The sequence below is a fragment of the Balaenoptera physalus genome (assembly GCF_965194825.1).
Source record: "Balaenoptera physalus genome assembly, chromosome: 8".
In the NCBI taxonomy this organism is placed as follows: Eukaryota; Metazoa; Chordata; class Mammalia; order Artiodactyla; family Balaenopteridae; genus Balaenoptera; species Balaenoptera physalus.
The window spans coordinates 102189559-102212990 of NC_138887.1; the positions used below are offsets into that span (position 1 = coordinate 102189559).

General features: G+C 38.9%; 1 protein-coding gene and 1 long non-coding RNA gene across 2 annotated transcripts in view; one reads left to right on the plus strand and one right to left on the minus strand.

The window, feature by feature from the left end:
- Positions 1-3962: 3962 nt before the first annotated feature.
- Positions 3963-4955, minus strand: KLF14 (KLF transcription factor 14; the record flags this gene model as incomplete). The annotated part of the gene is made up of 1 exon (XM_082473125.1): positions 3963-4955. The coding sequence occupies one exon, from the start codon at positions 4953-4955 to the stop codon at positions 3972-3974; it is 984 nt and encodes a 327-aa protein (XP_082329251.1). The 3' UTR covers positions 3963-3971.
- A 238-nt stretch (positions 4956-5193) lies between these two features.
- LOC309666087 overlaps positions 5194-23432 on the plus strand; it is a 62817-nt gene continuing 44578 nt past the window's right edge. The window contains exon 1 of the long non-coding RNA XR_014266884.1: positions 5194-5283. This is a non-coding gene — a long non-coding RNA (uncharacterized lncRNA). The remainder of the gene's footprint in view (positions 5284-23432) is intronic.

Sequence of the window (23432 nt, forward strand, 5' to 3'; positions counted from 1 at the left end):
TACACATGGAACTTATGCCATTAAGTTCCTTAAAGTCCTCGTCTGCAATTCTGGCTGAGAATAAAAGGCAGCACAAATTTTTCCATTCAATAGTGCCTTTCCCTTCTGCAGCAAGCCTGTCTCAACTATATCTATGTGAATCAAGATCAGCCACAGTGACCTGTACTTTTGCAAAGCCCTATGTCCAGTACCTCTAAAAAAATAATGACTTGTCTATGGATATTAGCTACCATACGCTGCTAGAACTTGAAAAGGCCAAAGAACTAAAAGGCCCAAGATCACTACAGCACTAAAGCCTGTGCCCTCACAAACCAGATGTTCCATCTCTACATATCTTATTTTGGCCCCCTAATTCCAGTCACAGTGCCTATTTCTCAAGACTTAATAGCCAATGCATATTTGCATGTGTTGGGGCTTAAGGGGAAAAATTAATCATATCCATTTCCTTTCTAAGTTCTCAGTCAACTAGGTAATAGATACAAGAATCAGACCAATGAGGATGAAAATATCAGCATTTTGTTGATGAGGCTGTACCTATAGCCAAAATTGGGCTTTCTAATACCAACCCTCCACTGCCTTTCCCACCCTTCCCAATTCCTCCTATTGGTATTACTCACCCAAAGAATATACAAAGAAAACACTTACCTGGGGAGCTGCAAGGGGGCATGGCTGTTCCAAAAGTGGAGACACAGAGAAGTGCTCTTCAGACCTGCCTCTGGAAGGCAGGCCTGGGCCCCAGCAGGTGTGCTTACCATATGAAAGCTGGATCCGAGTGGAGTGGGTACATATTGCAGGCAGAGGTACAAAAGAGAGAAGAGAGCTTAGAGAGAGAGAGAGAGAGAGAGAGAGAGAGAGAGAGAGTGTGTGTGTGTGTGTGTGTGTGTGTGTGTGTGTGTGTGTGTGTGTGTACATGATGACCCTCTTCTGTATGTCTCCATCAGAGAACACAATCTTCCTTTGGAGATTAAGTGAGTAAGAGGTAGAGACAGAGGCCAAGAGTGATATTCCAATACAGTTTCCTACTTGGAGGAGAATACGGAAATAGGGACAAATGACAGATTCTTGTCCCTGTGGGTGGGGCAAGGCCTGTACTCTTCATCTTCTCCCAGCAGGGGCAGGGGATTCAATTCTCTCATGCCCAAGGTCTGACCTGGAATTCAATCCCAGGTCCCAACCCAGATTTCAGGAAGAGTTCTATTAAAAGATTCTGTTACTAGGTCATTCCTACATCAGAACTCAGGATGGTGGGAGTCCGGCAAGAGCCCAGAGGTTCAGATTGACCACAACCAAACCCCAGACATACTCACTTGCTGAGCTCCATCTAATTAACAAAAAGCAGCAAAAGAAACACTAATAAAACTAGGAAGATCCTTTCAAGGTATTTCACTAATAGCAGGTCCTCAAGAGCTGTCTGGCCACTGGAGTGAAAAGGGTAACAACAATAACCAAAGCTAAGAAAGATCAGCCTACAAATATTACCCCCATTGTCTGTCTCCCTTCCCACCACCCCAAGTCCTTGGAGAAGTCACTGAAAGACATGCTACATTTACCTTGTCAGAGGCCTTTCCCAGACAAAAGTCCCCAAGGTACAAGAACTCAAATAAGGACACTACTTGGGAGATTGAAAATCAAAAGTTATTTATCAGAGAGTGATTGGAAAAGTCACGCTTTCTCGAGCCCAATTCCAGAATGGTCAGTGGGAGTCTCTCTCCTGTTAGCTTCATTGGTCCACCTACCCAATGGTAGATCTTCTACTGAAGGGGACAAAAGGGAAATCACAGTCCTCAAGGGGGCCCCAGAGTGCCCTTCCTATCAAGTCCCAGCTGAGGAGACAAACTGAGCAAAAGGAGGACTCTTTCCACCACCAAAACCCACCTTCACAATTGCTCCTCCTATTCCCACACGTAACTCAAGGAAAGCTCCACTTACCCTGCTTAGTCCTCATCAGGAAACACTGAACCTCTTCATACCCTTTGAGTCCTTCCTAAATACCCTTCCTTCACTTAGTATAGGAGCACTTAGTAGAGTCCCAGTGTTCATATCACTTACTCTCTCAAGGAAGCTAGAGTGCCCAGGACTAGAAACTGGCATTGAAAATTAATCTACCAGATCAAAAGATAAAGTTTCTCCCAAGATGCTAAAGAGGCATTCCCACTTTAAGTCCACATGGTGTGGAAGGAGGGAAAGGACTCAAACTGCTAAGAAAAGGGCTTTTGGGTTAAACACAACAGGCAAAGTGTTCAGCGGGGACTGGACAGATGAAGGAACATAGAAATGATAGGGAATAGGGAAGGAGGGGATCCTGGTGGCAGTAAAGGAGAGTGGTGCCCTTTGACTAAGGGCCCAGATGGGGTATCTAAGCATGAGGGAAAGAGTCACTTAGAAGGCCAGATAACAAAGTTCTAGTCATGGCTTTTGCCAGCAACTCAGCATGTGACTTTGAGCTTATCTAGCCTTCAGTACCTTCATCTGCAAAACAGGGGAAAGAGGTTTGTTTAACTAGATGCCTATTATGGTCCTTTGAGAGTATGGCATCCTCCACAAATGTGATTGATGGACTACGACAAGATATTCAGGAGGGGGCTAAAGAGGATTTTACCAGAGCAGGAAATGCCTTTCAGCCCCATCTCTAGTGAAAGGGTCACATGTATACACATTCACACATACATAAGCAGAGTGGCCGACAATTTCATCCATAGCAGCAGAAACACTTACAGAGAAAAATAAATACTGGTGATGCTCAATTCCTGCACTGGGGGAGAGGGTTCCTGAGGATGTAACTTGGAGGGGCTCCAAGGTCAGGGGAGAAGGGTCCTCCTATTTGACAGTAACTTTCACCTTGCTGTCCCTTCCCCAAATCCAGAGCAGCTAGCTCTTTGAAAGAAGCCACTCCCACCTTCCCCTCCCCAAACCACCAACTCACCTGTTGCAGAAACAAAAATGCACAGACCCCAAGGGAAATAACCCCCTAGCTAGCCACTAAGAAATGAACAGAATCCACCACACCTGAGGTTACTTGGGAGTGTGGCCAGCTGGGACCAAAAACCCTTATTTCCCTGAACGTTAACAATGGTTCTGAAAGGTCTTGGTTTGGACCTATGTCACCCACCGTCACTTGGGTTTGCCCTCTTGGTGAAGTGGGAACTAGCCTGGATCACCCTTTTATTTCTGGTGCGTTTATGATTGTTTCCAAATTTTTAAACCAATCTTATTGTGAGTGAGCCAGGAATTTACTTCCCCAAGTAGCACTTCAAATTAGAAGAAAAGCTACGACACAAGTACAGGGTTCCAACCCTTGCAACAGGACCTGCAAACAGGCTCGCACCACCCCCCAGACACCAAGAAGCATCTCCCAGCCATACATCCACGTGGACTCTTACATGGCCTCTCCTAGCAGAGGTAGCTGGGGCAGTTGGGGAGTGGGGGATATCAACCTCCTATCAACCTGGGATCCCTGTTTAAAATACACTAAAAATACATTAGTAAACATTGCTGTTTACAGAAATAGAAATCATTTCTGTTTCCAAAGGCCTCTCACCATCCCAGTCCTGGACATCTCCAAGACTGCCACCCCTGACACCCTCTCCAAGGTCCGCCCTGGTGGGTGGGTAAGACACTAGAGTCCTTTGAGACTGAGAGCTCCTCAGGCACCTGAGAATTCCAGTTTCACATCTCTGGTTCCCATGGAAGGGAGACTCTTCAGGACTCTGGAGAGTACCGGGGTTCATCCCTTCTTATCAGTTCCTGGGGGCTGTCTTGAGGCAACCCCCCTTTTTTGGATGATATACGTGTTGTAAGAATTCCTGCTATTTTCGGGCCCCCAGTCCCTCCCCAGAGTCCAACGTGCCTGCCTGGACCCCCCCTCAGAGCGGAGAAGCCAGTCTGTGCCTTGTTCTAATCACTCTGGGAAAGAGGGATGGGCAGAGAGAAAGCAAGGACAATGGCCTGGGGGATCGTCCTTGAGGGGACAACTAACGGCAATGACTGTCAGACAAGCAGGTGGTGAAGCTGGGCACCTGCCCGGGGACGGAGCCGGAGCTGTCCACCAGGTTGGCGGGTTGCGAGTCGACGCGGGGAGTGCGACGGCGCCCCCGGTACTCGATCATGTCGGGATGATAGGCTGGGTGGCGGCGGGCGTGCTTGGTCAGGTGGTCGCTCCGGGAGAACTGCTTGGGGCAGAGGGGGCAGGAGAAGCGCTTCTCGCCCGTGTGCGTCCTGTAGTGGCGGGCCAGCTCGTCGGAGCGCGTGAACTTCTTGTCGCAGTCGAGCCAGTCGCAGGAGAAAGGGCGCTCACCCGTGTGGGTGCGCTGGTGGGACTTCAGATGCGATGACTTGTAATAAGCTTTGTTGCAGCCCGGGAAGGGGCAGCGGTGGCGCTTGGCAGCAGGTGTGACTGGCCTCCGACGGGGGCCTGGACCCGTGGCGGGGGCGGGGCCCGCCCCAGGGGCCACGCCGGAGACCGCGCCAGGGTGGGCAGGCACTCCCGGGACGGCTGGCGCGCCAGGGACCGCGAGCGCGCCGGAGGAGTGCACGGGTCCGGAGACCTCGGCCGCGCTGGTGGCCGGGGTCGGCTTGGAGCACAGGGTCGGGCCGGAGCACGGGGTCGGGTCGGAGGAGCCGGATGAGGCGCGCAGAGCTTCCCCCGAGTACTCTCCAAAGCACCCCCCAGAGCCGCCGCGCAAGTCAGCCAAGACGCTTGCAGCCAGCAGGTGGGGCGCGGCGCCGCCCGCGCCGGGGCTGGGGGCGGGGACCTGGGGGAACGGGGGGACCGACACGGGCCCCGGTGGCCCCGGACCCGGCAGAGCGGACTCCGGCGGCGCCGCACCCACCTCCGAGCTTGCCGCTCCGCCCGCGCCCTCGGGGTCCGGCAGGCGGCGGTGAACCACGGCACCCGCGGACATGGACACCAAGCACTCGGCGGCGAAGTAGTCCAGGCACGCCACGGCAGCCGACATGCTGGCACCGCCGGGCCGCCGGCGCACGCCGTCCGAGCGCGGCCGGCCGCGGGCGAGAGAGTTCTCGGGAGCGTCCGTCCCGCAGCCTCGGAGCGAGAAGCAGGAGGCCCGGTGCGCGCCGCCCGCCACCCGCCGCCGCCGCCGCCGCCGCCCGCGCGGAGCCCGCCCCGCCTGACGCGCCCCTGACGCACCGGAGCCCGCGGGGGCGGCGGGACCCGCCCCGGCCGCAGGACACCCACTCGGAACGCGCGGCCCACCGGGCTAAGTCATTTTTAACAGCCTAAGAAATTATCTTGTCTTCGCGTTCTTGCCTCTGCTGGTGAGCCAGGTAATTTTAATAAAGAGAAAACTCCCCGATCGTAACTTCTGGGCAGCCTGCCGGCTTCGCCCCCCCTTCGCCCGCTGGTCCTCCGCCAGCTGGGTGTCCGGCGGAGTCCGAGAAACTTTTTTTTTTTAAGGGAAAAAAATGCTTATACCTGACATGTCTTTCGATTCATAATTACGATTGTTACTTAAGCGGGCTGGAATTACATTTCACTTCTGTTACCGCTGTCAGATCGAATTTAAAATATCCCCGAGTCTTCATCAAAAAAGTTTTCTCATCTAACAGTTCCACTGCTAACCCAGGGTCGGTACCAATTCCCTAAATAGAGCCACTACGTAGCCATTAATTAATAGCATTTTGAACCAGAAACATTTTTAACCTTGAAAAAAAGCAAAGAATCCCCTCATGGTTGAAATTGAAACTTAAAATCCTTTGAGTAACGATTTAACTATTCAACCAACGAAAGAAAAATGCATGTTTAAACTGCTTTAACCTGTCACAGGCATACAAACAAATTTCCACGCTGTAATATAAATTATAGACTAGCAGCGAGATAAACACATTAAAATGGATTCCCACAATTTTAATAATAGAAAATCACGTTTCCAATTAGGCAACATCTTTTATTTTTCTCTTGACAAAAATTAAAAATAAGAAAATGCAGCAATTTATATAGAATTGCTCATATGGTGTTTTGTGATTGTGGAGGTTTTTCTCTTTATATAATCAGATATATGTATGTATATGTTTACATTTCTTCGCTGCTTTCATTTTTTTCTTCTTTTGAATTTAAAAAAATTTAAAACACAAAAGCAAACAGGATAATTTCTAAAAATAGTCATAGCATCGTTTTTGATGTATACAAGTTTTACTTATATATTTTTGAATTATGTGCAGTTTATTTGCAATTCTTCAGTACTTTTTCTTTTGAAAATTAAAAATACATATACCTCAAGAATAACAAACATTCATGTATTTACTTCTTAGGGTAATCAAATGTGAAATATTTGTCACATTTTCTTCAGGTTTTTTATTTTTATTAAAAATTCCAGATAGAGTTGAATGTCACCTTATTTCCCTCCCCAGTTTCATTCACCTTTCTCTCTCCTTACTTGCCTAGGTAATCAGTATCATAAAGTGTGTATTCTTCCAGCATTGTTATTATTCTTTATTACCTAATTACCTATATATATTTATATGTAAATATATATGTCCATGCTTATATATTTTAAATTGTCTTTATAAATGGTACAGTAGTGTACATATCATTTTGCAACTTACTTTTTCCCCTCAGTATGATTTTGAGAACTATCCATGTTGACACTTATAGAATCTGCTTTATTCATTTCAGTAGTTTTATGATCTTGTCAGCTTTATTATCTTTATGGAGATTCTATTCTAAAACAGATAATTATTATAAAGCTGCTTGCTTCAAAATTTTAGACAATTAACTCTTAATCTACACATATTAAAATTCTATCAGATAGAATTCTTTACTAGCTGTTTTTTAAAAATATTATTATTTAGAAAAAAATCTAAAGCTATTTTAAAATGCAGAGAGAGTATTACAGGCACCCATGCACCTATCTCATGTAATTGGTAAATGTTAGCATTTTGCCATATCTGCTTCAGGTCTGTTTTTTTTTTTTTAATTGAACTATTCAACATTTCTGATAAAATTGAAGTCCCTTTGCACTCCTCCCCAAAACCATTCTCCACCCTTTTCTCCAAAGGCAAACATTATCACGAATTTGGTATGTAACTTTTAAATCTAGGTTTTATATTTTTACTACATATGAACCCATACAGAGTACTGTTTTGATTTTTTAAATGCACAGGTGTGGTGTTGGACTATGCATATTCTGTGACTTGTTTTTTTTTTCCTTCATGGTATGTTTTCATTCTTTCTCTCCATGTTGATAAATATAAATCCAGTTCATTCATTTTAATTGCTATATTGTAGATCCATGCATGTGAATGTGCTGGGTTTATTCATTCCCCCATTGATGAATATTTAAGCTGTTGCCAATATTTTGGTATTAAGGGCAATGCTAATATGAACATATGTGTACATGTGTCTTCTATAGGTAGATAGAATTTCTCTATCTACCTATATGGGGAATTGCTAGGTTACACACACATTTTCAGTTTATTAGAGACTGCCAAATGGTTCTCCAATTTACACACCCATCAGCAGTGTATGAGAGTTCTTGTTTCCCTCACATGACCTTCCCTTACTTTCTAGATTCAGACTTTTATTTCTGACGATTTGATTTTTTCTTTTTAAAGCTCAGTATCTCATTGCTTTATTTGAATTTCCCTCACTGCCAATGAGGTTGAGCATATATTTACTGGCTATTAAGGTTTCTGAGTCTGTGGTTTGTTTTTTCATAGTCTTCATCCATTTATCCAGTGGGCTGTATATGTTTTCATCTTTTTCCCTCTTGATTTGTAGGAGTTCACATATATTAACATTATATTGTCTCATTCTGTGACTTCTCTTTTAACTTCCAATAACTTTTGAACTATAGAAAATTTAAAATGTAGTCATATTCACTGATCTTCTTTATAGTTTGTGTCATTTGTGTCATATTAAAGACAACTCTCCACACATGATGCCACAAAGATAGCCTCCTATGTTTTTTCCCTTAATGTTTTAAAGTTTTGTTTTCCACACTTGTAAAACTGATCCATCCAGGACTTACTTTTTTGAATGGTGTGAAGTAGGAATTTAATTTTATTCTCCCTCCCCAGACATGGAAAACCTGTTGTCATGACCTGATTTACTAAACAGTCTTTCATTCCTCCCATTAATTTGTAATGCCACTGTGATTATAAATTAAATTTCCGTACATTCATGGATACATTCCCTACTTTGTCCTTTTCTACTGATCAAACCAATTCTGAGCCAGTACTACAAAGTTTTAATTATTATGGCTTTATAATAAGTCTTCACCTGTAGAAGGGCATTTCCTCCATTTGTTCATTAAAAAAAAACTGTACCAGCTATTTTTTGGACTTCTGCTCTTCCATACTAACTTTAGTATCAGTTTGTCAAATTCCATTGAAAAATCTTCTCGGTATTTTGCTGAGTTAAATTTGTAGGTTAAATTTTGGGAGATATGACATCTTTATAAAATTGAGTCATCCAGTACATTAATATTATTCTGATTTCCTCATATCCTTCCATAACATTTTATAATTTGCGTATAAAACTCTTGTACCTCTTTGTTAGATTTATTCCTCGGTACCTTACAGTTTTTGTTGCTTTTTCAAGTGGGATCCTTTAAAAAATTTTTTAAATTGGTTAGTGCTGCTGTTTGGAAATGTTACTGATTTTGGAATAATCCTGTTTTTTTTGGCTGTGCCACGCGGCTTTTGGGATCTTAGTTCCCCAACCGGGGATTGAACCCAGGCCCTTGGCAGTGAGAACGCAGAGTCCTAACCACTGGACCGCCAGGGAATTCTCATGGAATAATCCTGTTTTAGCAAATATGCTGAACTTTCTTATTGTTTAAGTTTATTTGCAAATTCTCTTGTATTTTTATGTAGATAATATTATCCTTAAATAATACTCTTAATACTCTCTCCTTTTTTTATGTCATTGGATGGGCTGGGACCTCCAATATAACATCAAATAGCAAGAATAAGAGCAAGCATTGTTTTCCTATTTCTATCTCGTTGAGAATGTTTCTAATGTGTCATCATTATTTATGGTAGTTGCTATAAGTTTTTGGTTGAAACCCTTTATAAGGTTAGGGAGTCCCCTTCTATCCCAGTTGAGTTTAAAGTAGGAATATTTTAAAACCATGAAATGAACATTGAATTTTGTTAAGTGCTTTTTCTAAAACTTTTGAGATGATTATCAGTTTTGTCTTTGATATGTTAAAGTGACAGGTCACTTTGATAGATTTTTCTAACGTAGATTTATCCTTGCATTCTTTGACATAAACCTTGTTTTGCCATAATGTACTATTATTTTTTTAATACACTACTTCATGAATTTGCAAGTGCTTTTTATTTTAGGATCTACGTTCCTAAATGATATTGGCTTATGATCTTCGTTTCTTGTGCTCCCTTTGTCCATGTTTATACCACTCTCATAAAATGCATTTAGAAGTTTCCCTTTTTCTATTTTCTGTAACGATTTGTATGAGATAGGTATTATTTGTTCCTTGAATGTTTGGTAAGTCTCATCTGTGAAACCATCATATTTTGAAAATTCAGTTCAGTTTCCCTCATGATTATTAGTTTATTTGGATTTTCTATTTCTTCTTGAGTCAACTTTGTTAATTCACTTTTTTTTCTTTAAAAATTAGGTATTACTTTTAAGCCTCTAAAATTTTGGTATGTGGTTCACAACATTCCCTCATTATTTAAAAATTCTCTACAGTATCTGTAGTTATATCCTCCTTTTCATTCCTGATATTACATACTTGTGAATTCTCTTTTTTTTTTTTTTGTCTTAACAGGTTTGTCTTAAAGTGTAGACAACAGAGGTTTGTCTACACTTTAAGACAAACCTATAGAAGTTTGTCTATAATCTTTTCAAATAGCCAGCTTTTGCTGATCATATCCGTTTCTTTTAAAATATATTTAATTTCTATATTTATTTTTATTAATCGCACACACTTTTGTCTAGTTTAGCATGTTACACCTTTTTTAAAAAAAGTTTTTCAACTTAAATACCTAACACATTAATTTCCAATCTTTCTTATTTTTTTTTTTAATAAATTTATTTATGGCTGCGTTGGGTCTTCGTTGCTGCGCGCGGGCTTTCTCTAGTTGCGGTGAGCGGGGGCTACTCTTCCTTGCGGTGCGCGGGCTTCTCACTGCGATGGCTTCTCTTTGTTACGGAGCACAGGCTCTAGGCGCGCAGGCTTCAGTAGTTGTGGCACGTGGGCTCAGTAGTTGTGGCTCACAGGCTCTAGGCTCGTGGGCTTCAGTAGTTGTGACACATGGGCTTAGCGGCTCTGCAGCATGTGGGACTCTTCCCGGACCAGGGCTCGAACCCATGTTCCCTCCATTGGCAGGCAGATTCTTAACCACTGCGCCACAAGGGAAGTCCCTTTCTTATTTTTTTAAAATATAACTTAGGTCTATAAATTCCCCTTGAAGAGAAATTTCCCATGCTTTATCTCTATTCCACAGGTTTCAAAATAGTGCTTTCATTGTCATTCAGTCCTACATCATAATTCTGTTGTGACTTCTTAGACACTAAATTTTCAGAAGGGTGCTTTCCATAGATGACAGGATCTTTCCTACCAACAGTACAGAAAAAGTAACACTTACTTTTGTGTAGATGATCACCTAAGGGAAGCTCTTTCTGAAAAAAAGGAGGTGCCTCTGTGTTTAAGGTAAGTGTTTGCTTATGTTTTTCTTAATTTGTGGATGTGGCGCTTACACTGCAAATTGTCTAGATGATCCTCTTGAAATTTGGAAAAGCAATGCAAATGAGGGGCTTGGGGTTGGGGCGCTAATACTGATTTGGAGGTTGCTGAAGGAGCTCTTCCAGTTCCAGTGGAAGACACACAGTCTTCAACCGCTGGGAAGGGCCTCCCAAGAGACTCCTCTGTATGAAAAGAAGCATAGTTGGAGGAAGTTGCAGGGAAAAGATGCCTTATACATAGGTAGTTTCTCTGGATAGGGAGGGGAGTTTTCTTGTTTCTTGGAATTGAGGAATTCGCTGGATAATGGACAGAGCGTCAGTTGTTTAAGTTGATGAGAAGACTTCGGGGTCTCTATACAGGTGGTGTTCTGTCACTTGAGCTGATCTGTAACCAGTGCATATTGTGTAACCTCTTAGGAATTTGCTCTGGAAGTAATGGAGGATTATTTGAAATGGAAAGTAGAATAAGGGTAATTCCTCAATGTAGTGTTTACTGCAGCTTGAAGTAAATGTTACAGAAATGATATCTCTCCCAAGCTTATTCAGAAGCTTCCAGGAGCAACATCAAAGAGATGTTCCTGAAAGCCTGGAAAGGATGATCTGTCTACCCCTTTGGTCACAAGTGGTTCAAAGGAGGCACATAGTAGGCATTCTATAAATATATATGGAATAAATGAATAGGAATATATAAACTGACAGATTAGTATCACTATTCATTCATGATTGCCAATCTCAAATAGACATTCAACATTCCCAGAAAGATTGCAAACCCGTTGCATCTGTGCCAGTCTCCTTCCTCCCTTTTGGCAAAGGCCAGTCCATTCTCATGAGTTATAGCCCCATTACTTCTTGTCTCTCAAGGTCCACAATCGATAACATATCTCTTCTCTCTCCATCATCTTCTGTCTTTCCTTCTCTACAGAATAATTTCAATCGACATTCAATAATGGACTAATATCTCCAATTAAAAAAATCTCCCCCCTTGACTCTCCATCTCCTCTAGCTACTGTCACATAGCCATATTCCCCTTAAAACCAAATTTCTCAAGAGATGGATATCTTATCTGTCCTCTGTCACCATTTCCATACCCTCATGTATTATTAAGATCGCTCCAATATTTAGCCCTTACTTTGCTACAGAAATTCTTTTTGTTAAGATCAATATTGATGCACAACAATGTGAATGTACTTAATGCCACTGAACTGTATACCTAAAAATGGTTTAAAATGGTACATTTTGTTACATATATTTTATCACAGTAAAAAATCTCTTTTCTCAAAAAGAAAAAAAAAAAAGATCAACATTGGCCCATGTTGCTAAATCGACTCATCAAATTAATAGATCTTTCAGAGCAGTTGAGTCATCCTTGAGACACTTTTTTTTGGCTTCTGTGGCACTACATTCTTTTGGGCTTTCTTCCGTCTTTCTAGCTGTTCCTTTTCAGTCTTAACTGTTCATTTATCTTCCTTTACCTAACCTTTAAAATTTAAAGTTCTACAGAATTCTGTGCAATGCCCTCTTCTCTCAATTCTACCCATTCTCTCTACCCACTTTTAACATTTTCCATGACTTAAGTACACCTATATACCAACAATTTATGAAATTATAATCTTTACACCAGATATATTTTCCAGAGATGTCAGGTAGTTTTATATCCCTGTGACTACTTGACAACTACCCAGCCCTCCTGAGATGTCTCATAGATGTCTCAAACTTAATATATTCAAAAGCTGACTTATTGGTTATTACCCCCAAATCAAATCTTCCTGTATTTTTCTCTGTCTCGGCAAATAGCACTTTCATACATCCTGTTCCTCAAGCCAGGAAACCAGGTGTCATTCTTGACACCTCCCTCTCCATCAGCCCCCACATCTAATTCATCCTTATGTTTGGTTAATTCTACCTTCAAAATGTACCTTGACCATTCAATTGTCTATTTTCCTTGCCAGTGTCCTAATCCAAACCACCATCATCTTTTGGTCTAGCTACTGTAATAGCGTAACATATTCATGGGTTCTGGGTATGTGGACATCTTTGGGGAGCCATTATTCTGCCAACACAAGGCTGATGCAGAGTAAGTGAAGAGGAAGAGATGGTAAGAGCATGGTAAGAGTTAAATGAGTTCTGAGCTCTGGGTGAGTGGGAGGCAGGTCATGTAGGACCTTGAAAACCAGTATAAAAAATGATATGGTAAGTTTTAGGGAGGATTTTGAGCCGTGATATGATCTGACTTACTTTTTAGAGGTTCACCCTGATTGCTGTGTGGAGAATAGACTAGAGTGCGGGCGATACTGGAAGCAGGTGACAGGTTAGTTAGCCACTGCAGAAATCCAAGCAAAAGACGGTGGTGCTTTAGACCAGAGTGGTGTCAGTGAAGGTGGTGAGATGTGGTCCAAGTCTGGATGTCTTTTGCATTAGAGTGAGGGATGTCTGCTTGCTGATGTGTTGGACATAGGGTAGGAGAGATGCTGAGAACTCACTAATGACTCTAAGATTTCAGCCCAACAACTGGAAGCATATACTTTGTATTTTGAGATGAGGAAGATTTGAGAAGAAGCAGGATATAGGAGCTGGAAAGTGGGGGTTTGTATTTGGAGACTTTTAGGTGCCTTGTAGACATGGTAGAGGTGCTGAGTAGGCATTTGGATCTATGAGTCTGAGGCTTTTGCAGTTTGCAGTTTGGCCTGCTTTCCTGGCTGAGCAACAGGATAAAAGGATTTTTTTTAAAGTGTTATATATTTTTATATGTATATTCCTGGAGGACAGGAATTCCAACTCTTGGTAGTTTCTCAAATGCCATATATAATTATTTTATTTAGTATTTTTAGTATAATGATAATAAGTCATTATCAAAGTATTTTTAAACTAACAGTTTATATTAACTTATAAACATTGAATGCTTTCTATTTGATATAATCTAATAATTTAAATCTAATGTTTTAGATTCAATTTCAATTCTTAATAAAACCCCTATGTTCTTAGCTGTCAGTTTCTTTTAGATTTTAGATCCAGCGGAACTTCTTTCATGTTACATTCAGGCTCATGTTAATTTACAAGCCTAAGCTAAGTATACATGACCTTATGAAAAACAGGTGAGCCTTTATTTGACTAATTTCAAATACTTTTCAGTGCCTGTACTGTTGTGAGCTTTAAAAAATAACCAGTGACAGGAAGAATTAGCACATAGTAAATAATCAGTAAATATTTTTACATAATGAGACTGAGAGCAAAAGCTTGACTGAGGTGTCTATATTAAGACAGAAAAAAGTAGGTGATAAAAGGTTCTATAGTATAATGGCCCAATAGTTCAGCAATATGTGTGGAGTCTAAGAAGTCAGACTCAAATCCCAGCACAAGACGTAGGACCCTCCCCTTTCACGAGGAGGAATATAAGTTGGTGCGGCAATTTGACAATAATTTGTGAAGATGACGATGTACATACCCTGTGACTTAGAAATTTCATGCCTTGGCATATACCTTAGAGAAACTCTTGTCTTTAGCCCTAGGAGACAGCTACAAATATGTTCAGTGCAACATTTGCTGCAAATTTTTGAAGCAATCTAAATATTCATAAAAATGCAAGGCAATACTATACAGTGGTAAAAATAAATGATGAACCAAACTAGCTAGATCATGGATAATATTTTATGCTCAGTAAATAGGGCAGGGGAAAAAAACCTCACAATTTTAGAAGAATTTGTCTAATATGATAACCTGTACATGAAGGTTAAGTACATGGAAATTACTTCTAAATTAACATGTTATAGTTGTTAATAGCACAAACTCTGCAGCCAGGCTGCCAGGTTCTGGTGCCGTCACTTAGCTGGTCACCAGCTATGTGACCTTTATTAAGTTACTTCTCATTTATAAAAAGGAGATAATAATAATACCTACTTCATTGGGTTGTAGTGACAACCAGTTAATAGATGTAAGGTGATCAGACCATCCGTAGGCAGGTAGTAAGCACTATATTAGTTATTAATTTTTGTTTACCCATATATTATCCATCATATATATCCATATATTAAAAATAAAATCCATTAATGGGTGGGATAAACAACAAATTTTAGGCAGTAGTTATCTCTGTTGTGGGAGGAAAGGGAATGAGATTTCAACAGACTCTTTAGTGTTTTATTTATTTATTTTAAATCTGAATTAAATAAGGCAAAATGGTAAGATTTTTCAATATGGGTGGTGGGTACGCTGCTGTTTGCTGTGTTATTTATTCTCTATACTTTTCTACGTGCATGAAGTATTTTATTTAAAACATCCCAGTACAGAGCCTGGAACATTACATGCACAAGAAATACTTGCTGAATGAATGAGTGATTAAGAAGTGGCATGGGTTGGGGAAGCAGCTCAGGGAACATCCAGTTGGACTCCCCTTTTATTCTGCTTTCTGGTCCCTGAGGAGGAGAGCAGTGGGGTATGTGGCCATTAGGAGGGAAAGCTTCTCTTCAGCAACAGTGGATTTAGGGAGACAGTAGAGCAAAGCTTTCAAGGTTCTGAGGGAAAATTATTTTGAACTTTGAATTCTATACCCAGGTGAACCCATCATTCAAGTGTGAGAACAAAATAAAAACACTTTCAGAAATGTAAGGGTTCAGAAAATATGCCACTCAAGCACCCTCTCTGAAAGAATAACTAAACAATGTATTTCAGGAAAATGAAAAATGAATCAAAGAGGAAAGTGTGAGGAACACAAAATCTGGTGACAAAATGCAGCAAAACTTGTGGCAAAATTTAAAATCATTATTGATTGAGGAGAGTGAAGAAAGAGAGAGAGAGAGAGAAAGAGCAGGCAAGCAATCTGGAATTAAAATCCCTAATGATCTTACTTGGGAGGTAGCAGGGGCAAAGGAGAAAAATAAAAGCAAGAAGAGGTTCTTGACTTGTTCGGAGAGAAACTAGTTATATTCAGTAATTGAATATATTGATTTTATAAGACAAGTTTAAGTACATGCTTAAGAAATAAACACTGGAAAAATTGAAAGAGGATATCTAACTTCCTAGCCATTAAAAGAAAAAAAAATTAAATAGGAAAACACCATCCTTTCAACAAAAGGGGAAATGAGAAAAAAGGAGAAACAATAACAAAGTATTGTAAACAGAATACACAAAAGAAGATGCAAAAATTAGTCCAAAAGTGTCAGTAATCACAATGTGAATGGATTTAGTAACTGTATGAAAAGACAGAGTCCCACAGATTGGAAAAGAAAGAAAGAAAGAAAAGACCCCAAGCCCTAAAGAGCTATATGCTGGCTACCTAAAATACCTAAAACAAAATGACCCAGTAATTTAGAATTAAGTAATAGAACAGACAGAACAAAGATAACCAAATTAACATTTCAAGTAGAAAAAAAAAATAAGGATATGGGAGATTCAATTGTTAAGAAGCTTTATACTCAAGAAATAATGGGGAGATATACATATCTTTTAAACTTACATGGAATATTTACAAAGAAAATTTCAATAGATTCAAAAAAGTAGAAATCATTCAAACCTACATTCACTGACCACATGCATAAAATTATTAAACAACAACAACAAAAATAGTAAAAATGACAGACAAAAACTATCCTCTTGAAAATGAGAAAGCACACTTCTAATTAACTTGGATTAAAGAGGAATTAAAATTGAAATTACAAACTACTTGGAAATGAGCACATGAGCACTTTACATTTCAAGATCTGTGAGTGCTGCCAAAGTGGTTCAAATGGAAAGGTTTACAGCTTCAAGTCCTTGTAGAAAAAAGAAATTGTGAAAATAAACAAACTAAGCATTTGACTGAAGAGCTAGAAAAAGAACAGGAAAAATAAACCCAAAGAAATAAAATGAAAGAGAATAAGAATAAAACTAGAAATTAATGAAAATTTTAAATAATTGGGCTTTGTTACTAAAGCCCATTACTACTCTTTGAGAAGACCAGTCAAGTAGATAAATTCTTGGTCAATTGGATTAAGGAAAAAAAAAAGATATAAATAATATAAGGAACAAGAAATGTGGAAAAAATGGAATGATTGTTATGTACAACTTTAAATAAATGCAATTTAAAATTAAGATGAAATGTTTGATCCATAAAAGTACAAATCACCAAAGTTGGTTCAATAAGGAGAAAAACTATGGACCATCACCTAAAATGAATGGAAAAATAATTTTAAATTTACCCTCTCCCCCACCAAAAAAGCATCAGACCCAAGTAGTTTTGCAATCTAGAGCTACCAAAATGAAGGAGCAGATATTTCTCATGTTATATTTATATGGTTCTAGCCCATAAAACAGATTGGAAGCTTTCCAGTTCATTTAAGAGGTAGATATTACTCTAGTTCTGAAATCAGATGAACATAGGACTAAGAGAAGAAGTTGATCTCACTTATGAACATAAATACAACATTTCTAAATAAACTGTTAGCATTTGAAATCTAGCAGGGTATTAAAAGAATACTGCATCTTGTCCAAATTGAGCTTATCCCAGGGGAGGAAGAGTAGTTGGAAAGTAAAAAATACATTAATAGAATTCATTGTATTCACTGAAGAGAAAAAAAAGATGATTATCTCAACAGGTGCCAAAAAAAAAAAAGAGTAGTTGGTAAAATGCAATACATATTCCTAGTTTAAAAAGGAGATCTTTGGAAACAGGTGATTGAAGAAAGCGTCCTACATTTGAAAAGGTGTCTCTACCAAAACTCTACAACAAACATAATGTTTAATTCATGAAATACTAGAAGCATTCCCATTAAAATGAGGAACAATCCAGGTGTAGCCCCTACCACTACCATTTAGCATTGAACTTGATGTCCTGGTTCAATGCAATATGAAAAAAAAGGGAAGGGGACAAGAATAAGATATATAAATGTTGGAAAGGAAGATACAAAACTGTCACTTTTGGCAAATATTTCCATCTACCTGGAAAAATCCAAGAAAAGTGTCAGAAACTTTAGAACTAGTAAGATATTGGTAAGGTGAATATATAAAGATCTTCATGAAGGAAAGTATACAAGAGAATGAAGTTCACAAATCAAGGCCTGAATAAATGGAGAAATACATCTGTTTCTTATCAGAAAAGCTCAGTGCTATAAGGTAATTATTCCCCCAAATTTATAAATTTAATGCTATCCCAGACAATATATCAACAAGTTTGTGTATGGAATTTGGCAAGCTGATTTGAATTTGGAATAGTAAAATGACAGGAATAACATTTTTCTAGCAGATATTAAAACATATCATCAAGTTTAGTGATTGATTCAGTGTAGATTGGCATAGGAGTAGACCAATAAATTGATGGAACAAAAGAGATGGTCCAGAAACAGAGCTATTTATGAGAGCTCTGTGTATGAAAATGTGACATTTCAAATGAGTGGGGAAATGATAGACAATTTATTAAAGGGTTTCAACAATTAGTTAATCATTTAGGGCAAAATAAAGTTCAGTCACTTCCACATACAATATAAAGAATAAATTCTAGGTGGATTAGAGATCTAAGCATAAAAATAAAATTAAAATTACTGGGATAATAATCTCAATAGAGGTCGAATAAGTTCTTGACAAAATTCAAAATCTGTTGGTGATTAAAAGCTCTTAGAAAACTAGCAATAGAAAAGAATATCCTTAATTTGATAAAGGGCATCTATAAAAACCCTACATTGTACTTAATGATGAAAGACCAAATGATTTTCCTGAGATTGGAAACAAGCCAAGGACTTTCACTCTTTCACTTCTATTCAGCATTATACTGGAGGATTTAGTTAGCACAGTAAGGCAAGGAAAGCCATACAGCTTGGAAAGGAAGAAATAAAGCTGTCTATTTTCAGACATGATTGTCTATTTAGAAAATTCCAAGGACTCTACCAAAAAGTTACCAGAGCTAGTGAGTAATTTTAATAAGATTGTAGGATACAAAAATCAATAGTATTTCTATATATTAACAATGAACAAATTAAAATCAAATATTTTTAAAGTATTATTTATCACTAAAAATATTACCATTTTAGTACCCCCCAAATGAAATACTTAGTATACACTTAACAAAATATGCATTTTCTTTAAAACTATAAAATGCTGATGAAAGACAGCAAATACCTAAATAAATAGAGAGACATACTCTCTCCATGGATTGGGGGTCTTAATATTGGGAAGATATTAATTCTCCAAAAACTGATGTATAGATTCAATGCAGCCCTAATCAAAATCCCAGTAGGATTATTATTTTTGTTAGATATCATATCTAAAACTGATATGGAGGGACTTCCCTGGCAGTCCAGTGGTTGAGACTCCACGTTCCCAATGCAGGGGGCACGGGTTTGATCCCTGGTTGGGGAATTAAGATCCTGCATGCCGCACAGTGTGGGGAAAAAAAAAAAAAAAAAAAAAACTGATATGGAAAGACAAAGAAACTAAAATAACCAAGACAGTTTTGGTAAAGAAGAACAAAGTAGGAGGACACATATTATCTGATTTCAAGACTTATTATAAAACTACAGTGATTGGGAGAGTGTGGTGCTGGTGAAAAGATAGACACAGGATTAATGGAACAGAAGAGAGATTCAAGAAATAGATCAAATTGGCCGATTGGGTGTTTGTCAGTGGTGTAAACACAATTCAGTGGAGAAAGAATAGCATTTTCAACAGTTGGTGCTCAAACAATTCAAAATCCTTATGCAAAAACAACCTCAATCCAGACCTTTCACCTTATACAGAATTAACTAAAAATGGATCATGGACCTAAATGTAAAATCCCAAACCATAAGATTTCTAGAAAAACAAAATCTTTGTGAACTTCGGTTAGGCAAAGATTTCTTAGATACAATACCAAAAGCATAAGCCATGAGAAAAAAAATTGTAAATTGGACTTCATCAAAATTAAAAATTTCTCTGCAGAAGACACTATGAAAATGAGAAAACAAGACACAGACTGGGAGAAATATTTGCATATTACATATCTGACAAAGGACTTGTATTGAAAAAAATATAAAGAGCTTTTAAAATTCAATACTAAAAAAAAAATAGTTTTTAAAATAGACAAATGATTTAAGGAGACACTTCATCAAAGAAGACATATGGATGGCAAATATACCAAAAGATACGCAACATCGTTGTTAGGGAAATGCAAATTAAAACCGTAATGAGGGGGCTTCCCTGGTGGCGCAGTGGTTGAGAATCTGCCTGCCAATGCAGGGGACACGGGTTCGAGCCCTGGTCTCGGAAGATCCCGCATGCCACGGAGCAACCAAGTCCGTGAGCCACAACTACTGAGCCTGCGCGTCTGGAGCCTGTGCTCCGCAACGGGACAGGCTGCGACAGTGAGAGGCCTGCGCACCGCGATGAAGAGGGGCCCCCGCTCGCCGCAACTGGAGAAAGCTCTCGTGCAGAAACGAAGACCCAACACAGCCAAAAATAAATAAATAAATTAAAAAAAAAAACCGTAATGAGGTACAACTATTCACTTATTTGAATGTTTTTTAGAAACCTGACAATACTAAGTGCAGAGCAACTGGAACTCTCATATATTGCAGGTGGGAATGCAAAATAGTTTAGTCACTTTGGAGGACAGTTTGATAGCTTATAAAGTTAAGCATACACTTATCACGTGATCCAGTAATCCCTCTCCTGGTATTTAGCCAAGAGAGATGAAAACTTATATTCATCCAAAGACCTTTATGTGAATGTTCATAATATTTTTATTCATAATAGCCAAAACCCAGAAACAACCCAGATGTCCTTTGGCTGGTGAATGGATCAACAAACTGTGGTACAGTTGGCCCTGTGTAGCCATGGGCTCTGCATCTGCGGATTCAACCAACTGAGGATCAAAAATATTCAAGAAAAAAAATTCCAGAAAATTTCAAAAAACAAAATTTGAATTGCCATGTACTGGCAACTATTTACATAGCACTTACACTGTATTAGGTATTATGAGTAATCTAGAAATTATTTAAAGCATAGGACAGGATGTGCGTAGGTTATATGCACATACTACACCATTTTATATAAGGTTCTTGAGCATCCCTGGATTTTGGTATTGGGCTGTCCTGGAACCAATCCCCCGCTGTTACTGAGGGATGAATGTACTTCCTTACAATAGAGTACTATTCAGCATTAAATGAAATAAACAGCTAATACACACAACATGGATGAATTCCATATGCATTATGCTAAGTGAAAGAAGTCAAGTAAGAGGCTATGTACTTCATGATTCCATTTGTATGAGAAATCCTTGAAAACAGATCCATAGTTGCCATGGGTTGAGTGTGGGAAGAAGGGAATAATTGAATTTGGCGGTTTATAGAACTGTTCCATATCTTTTTTGTGGTGGTGGTTACTTGGCTGTATGAATTTTTTAAAACTGTTGTGCAATAAGGAAGGAAGCTTTGAAGGAAAAGACTCACAGATATGATTACTACAAAATATTAAGCTTTTATAGGACAAACATCGTCATAAATTTAAAAATCAGGCCACAGACTTAGAGAATATATATTTTCAGCATACATAACAGACCAAGGATTAATACCTACAAATTAATATGAAGAAAGATAAATATTATAAAAGACAAATGGGCAAAGTACATGAAGTACAGGGTAAAATACAGGGAGCTCACAGAAAGAACCAATGGTCAATAAACATGAAAAGATTCACACCTCACTGTCACTCAGTGAGCTATGAATTAAAGCAATACTATAATAGCATTTTCAGCCATCAGATAAGCAGATCTTTTAAAGATTGTTAAAACCCAGCATTAGTAAGGATGTGAGGCTACACATACTCCTGTGGAGTTTTTAAGAGCATATAACGGTACATTGTGAAGGATAATTTAGTCATAGCTATCAAAAACTTAAATATGCATATTTTTTGACTCAGTAATGTCACTTCTAGGTATTAATACTATAGCAATACTTCCACAGGTGAACAAAGATGTATATGAAAGAATTTTTTATTAGAGTCTTGTTTGTAGTAGTGAAAAATAGGAACCAGTTTGAACGTCTGTGGGCAGAGGAGTGGTTAAATAAACGAGGTTAATCCATATAATGGACTGTTATGACAAATGACACATACGTGAGTACTGATATAGCACGGTATATTTATTTACAAAGAAATGCATTATTAAGTGAAAAGAGCAAGTAGTAATGAATGTATAGTGTTCCTATTTGTATTTTTTTAAAATCTACAATTCTGTACACATAAATACACACACACGCACAGAGAAAGGTCTGGAGAAATACACAACAGAGTCAGGGTAGTGGTTCTCTGTGGGGAAAGCAATGAGATTGGGGGAACTCGCTTTTCTCTTTACATTCTCTGGTCTTATTTGAACTTTTAAAATGCAAATGTATCTATGTTTTACTTGTATAGTTTTTTTTTTTAATTAATGAAACAAAGAGGTATAATTCAAATATATCTATACATTTTCAATTCAATAAGCCCAAGTAGAAAACACAAAGGTATGTAGTTTGCAAATCATCAGTGGGAAAAGAAGGTAAACTTGTCTACTATAGTGAGAAAAAAAAAAAAGAACCAGGAAGCATTAAAAATAAAAATCATAAAATAAATTGACAGAACAAAGACCAGGTAAAATTGTTGTCATGATAGATGTGAATGGCTTTAAGATCTCTATCAAAAGACAAAAGACTCTCAGATTAAGTGGGGAAAAAAAAAGAAATTTGGCCGTATAAAATGAATATATCTGATAGATATCATATAATAAATATAAATAAAATAAACACAAAGTGAAAATGACAGAGAAAGTTGAGAAGTAATGGGATGGGCAGAATATCAGAGACAAATGCAATCAAAGGGAACACAGTCATATGTGCTAAGCTTAAAATCATACAAAATAGGATTCAGGACCAGAATATTAAATGGAATAAATATAATTAATTTCATACTGATAAATGATAGAATGCACTACAAAGGCAATACAGTCAAGAATGTAAATGTCTCCAAATAGAGAATTGGTTGGTTACATTATGGTACCTATTTATTTACAGTGAAACTCTACATGGGCAATAATAAATATACAGTGACATGAAAATACGTTATAGATAAATTGTGAAGGGAAGAACATATTCTGTAAATACTGTATGAGCTCAAATTGTTGTAAACTTTTATAAAAAGGAGGAAAAGGGCTGGCAGGATCACAGTGTCAGGGCTGTGCCTTGCAGGTGTAGTGTGGAGGAAGGACAAACAGGCTGTGAAGCAGTCCTAAAACAGGACACTTGACCACACGCAAGGACATAATACTGGGTATTCTGCCTGAGGGTTGGACAGCTCTACCTTTAAACCAGCTTTGGCTGATATCTCTCTTCCCTTTGTTTCTCAGCTTTCTAGCAGCCTGAATTTCTTGGTTCCCCTAACAGGGGTGCCTGGTGATAGCTTGTAATCACTTTTCCTGAGACTGGTATCTACCACAGTGAGCCGTCACACTTTCCCTATGATTTGTGTGATTTTGGTATTTGGCTCCACTATGAATGTTGTAGGATATCCCCTGAGGGGTGCCAAGATATTAGGAGGGACCAGATTGACCTAGAAGCAGTTAAGTGATCATAGGAAAGTGCTGTATGTCACAAGGTGGCCAAATCCAACAAGAAGAACAAGATGACTGTGGATTCCTTCGAGGACAAATATCTGCATTAGTCCTGGAGGTCCGGTTGGAAGGCTTATTCATTCTGTCTCTCCTATAACGTCTTCATTGCTTCTCATGGGGACTGGGTTGTCACAGTGCTGGGAAGGGAATAAACTCGGAGAAAATTGAGGAGATATTGCAATGGAA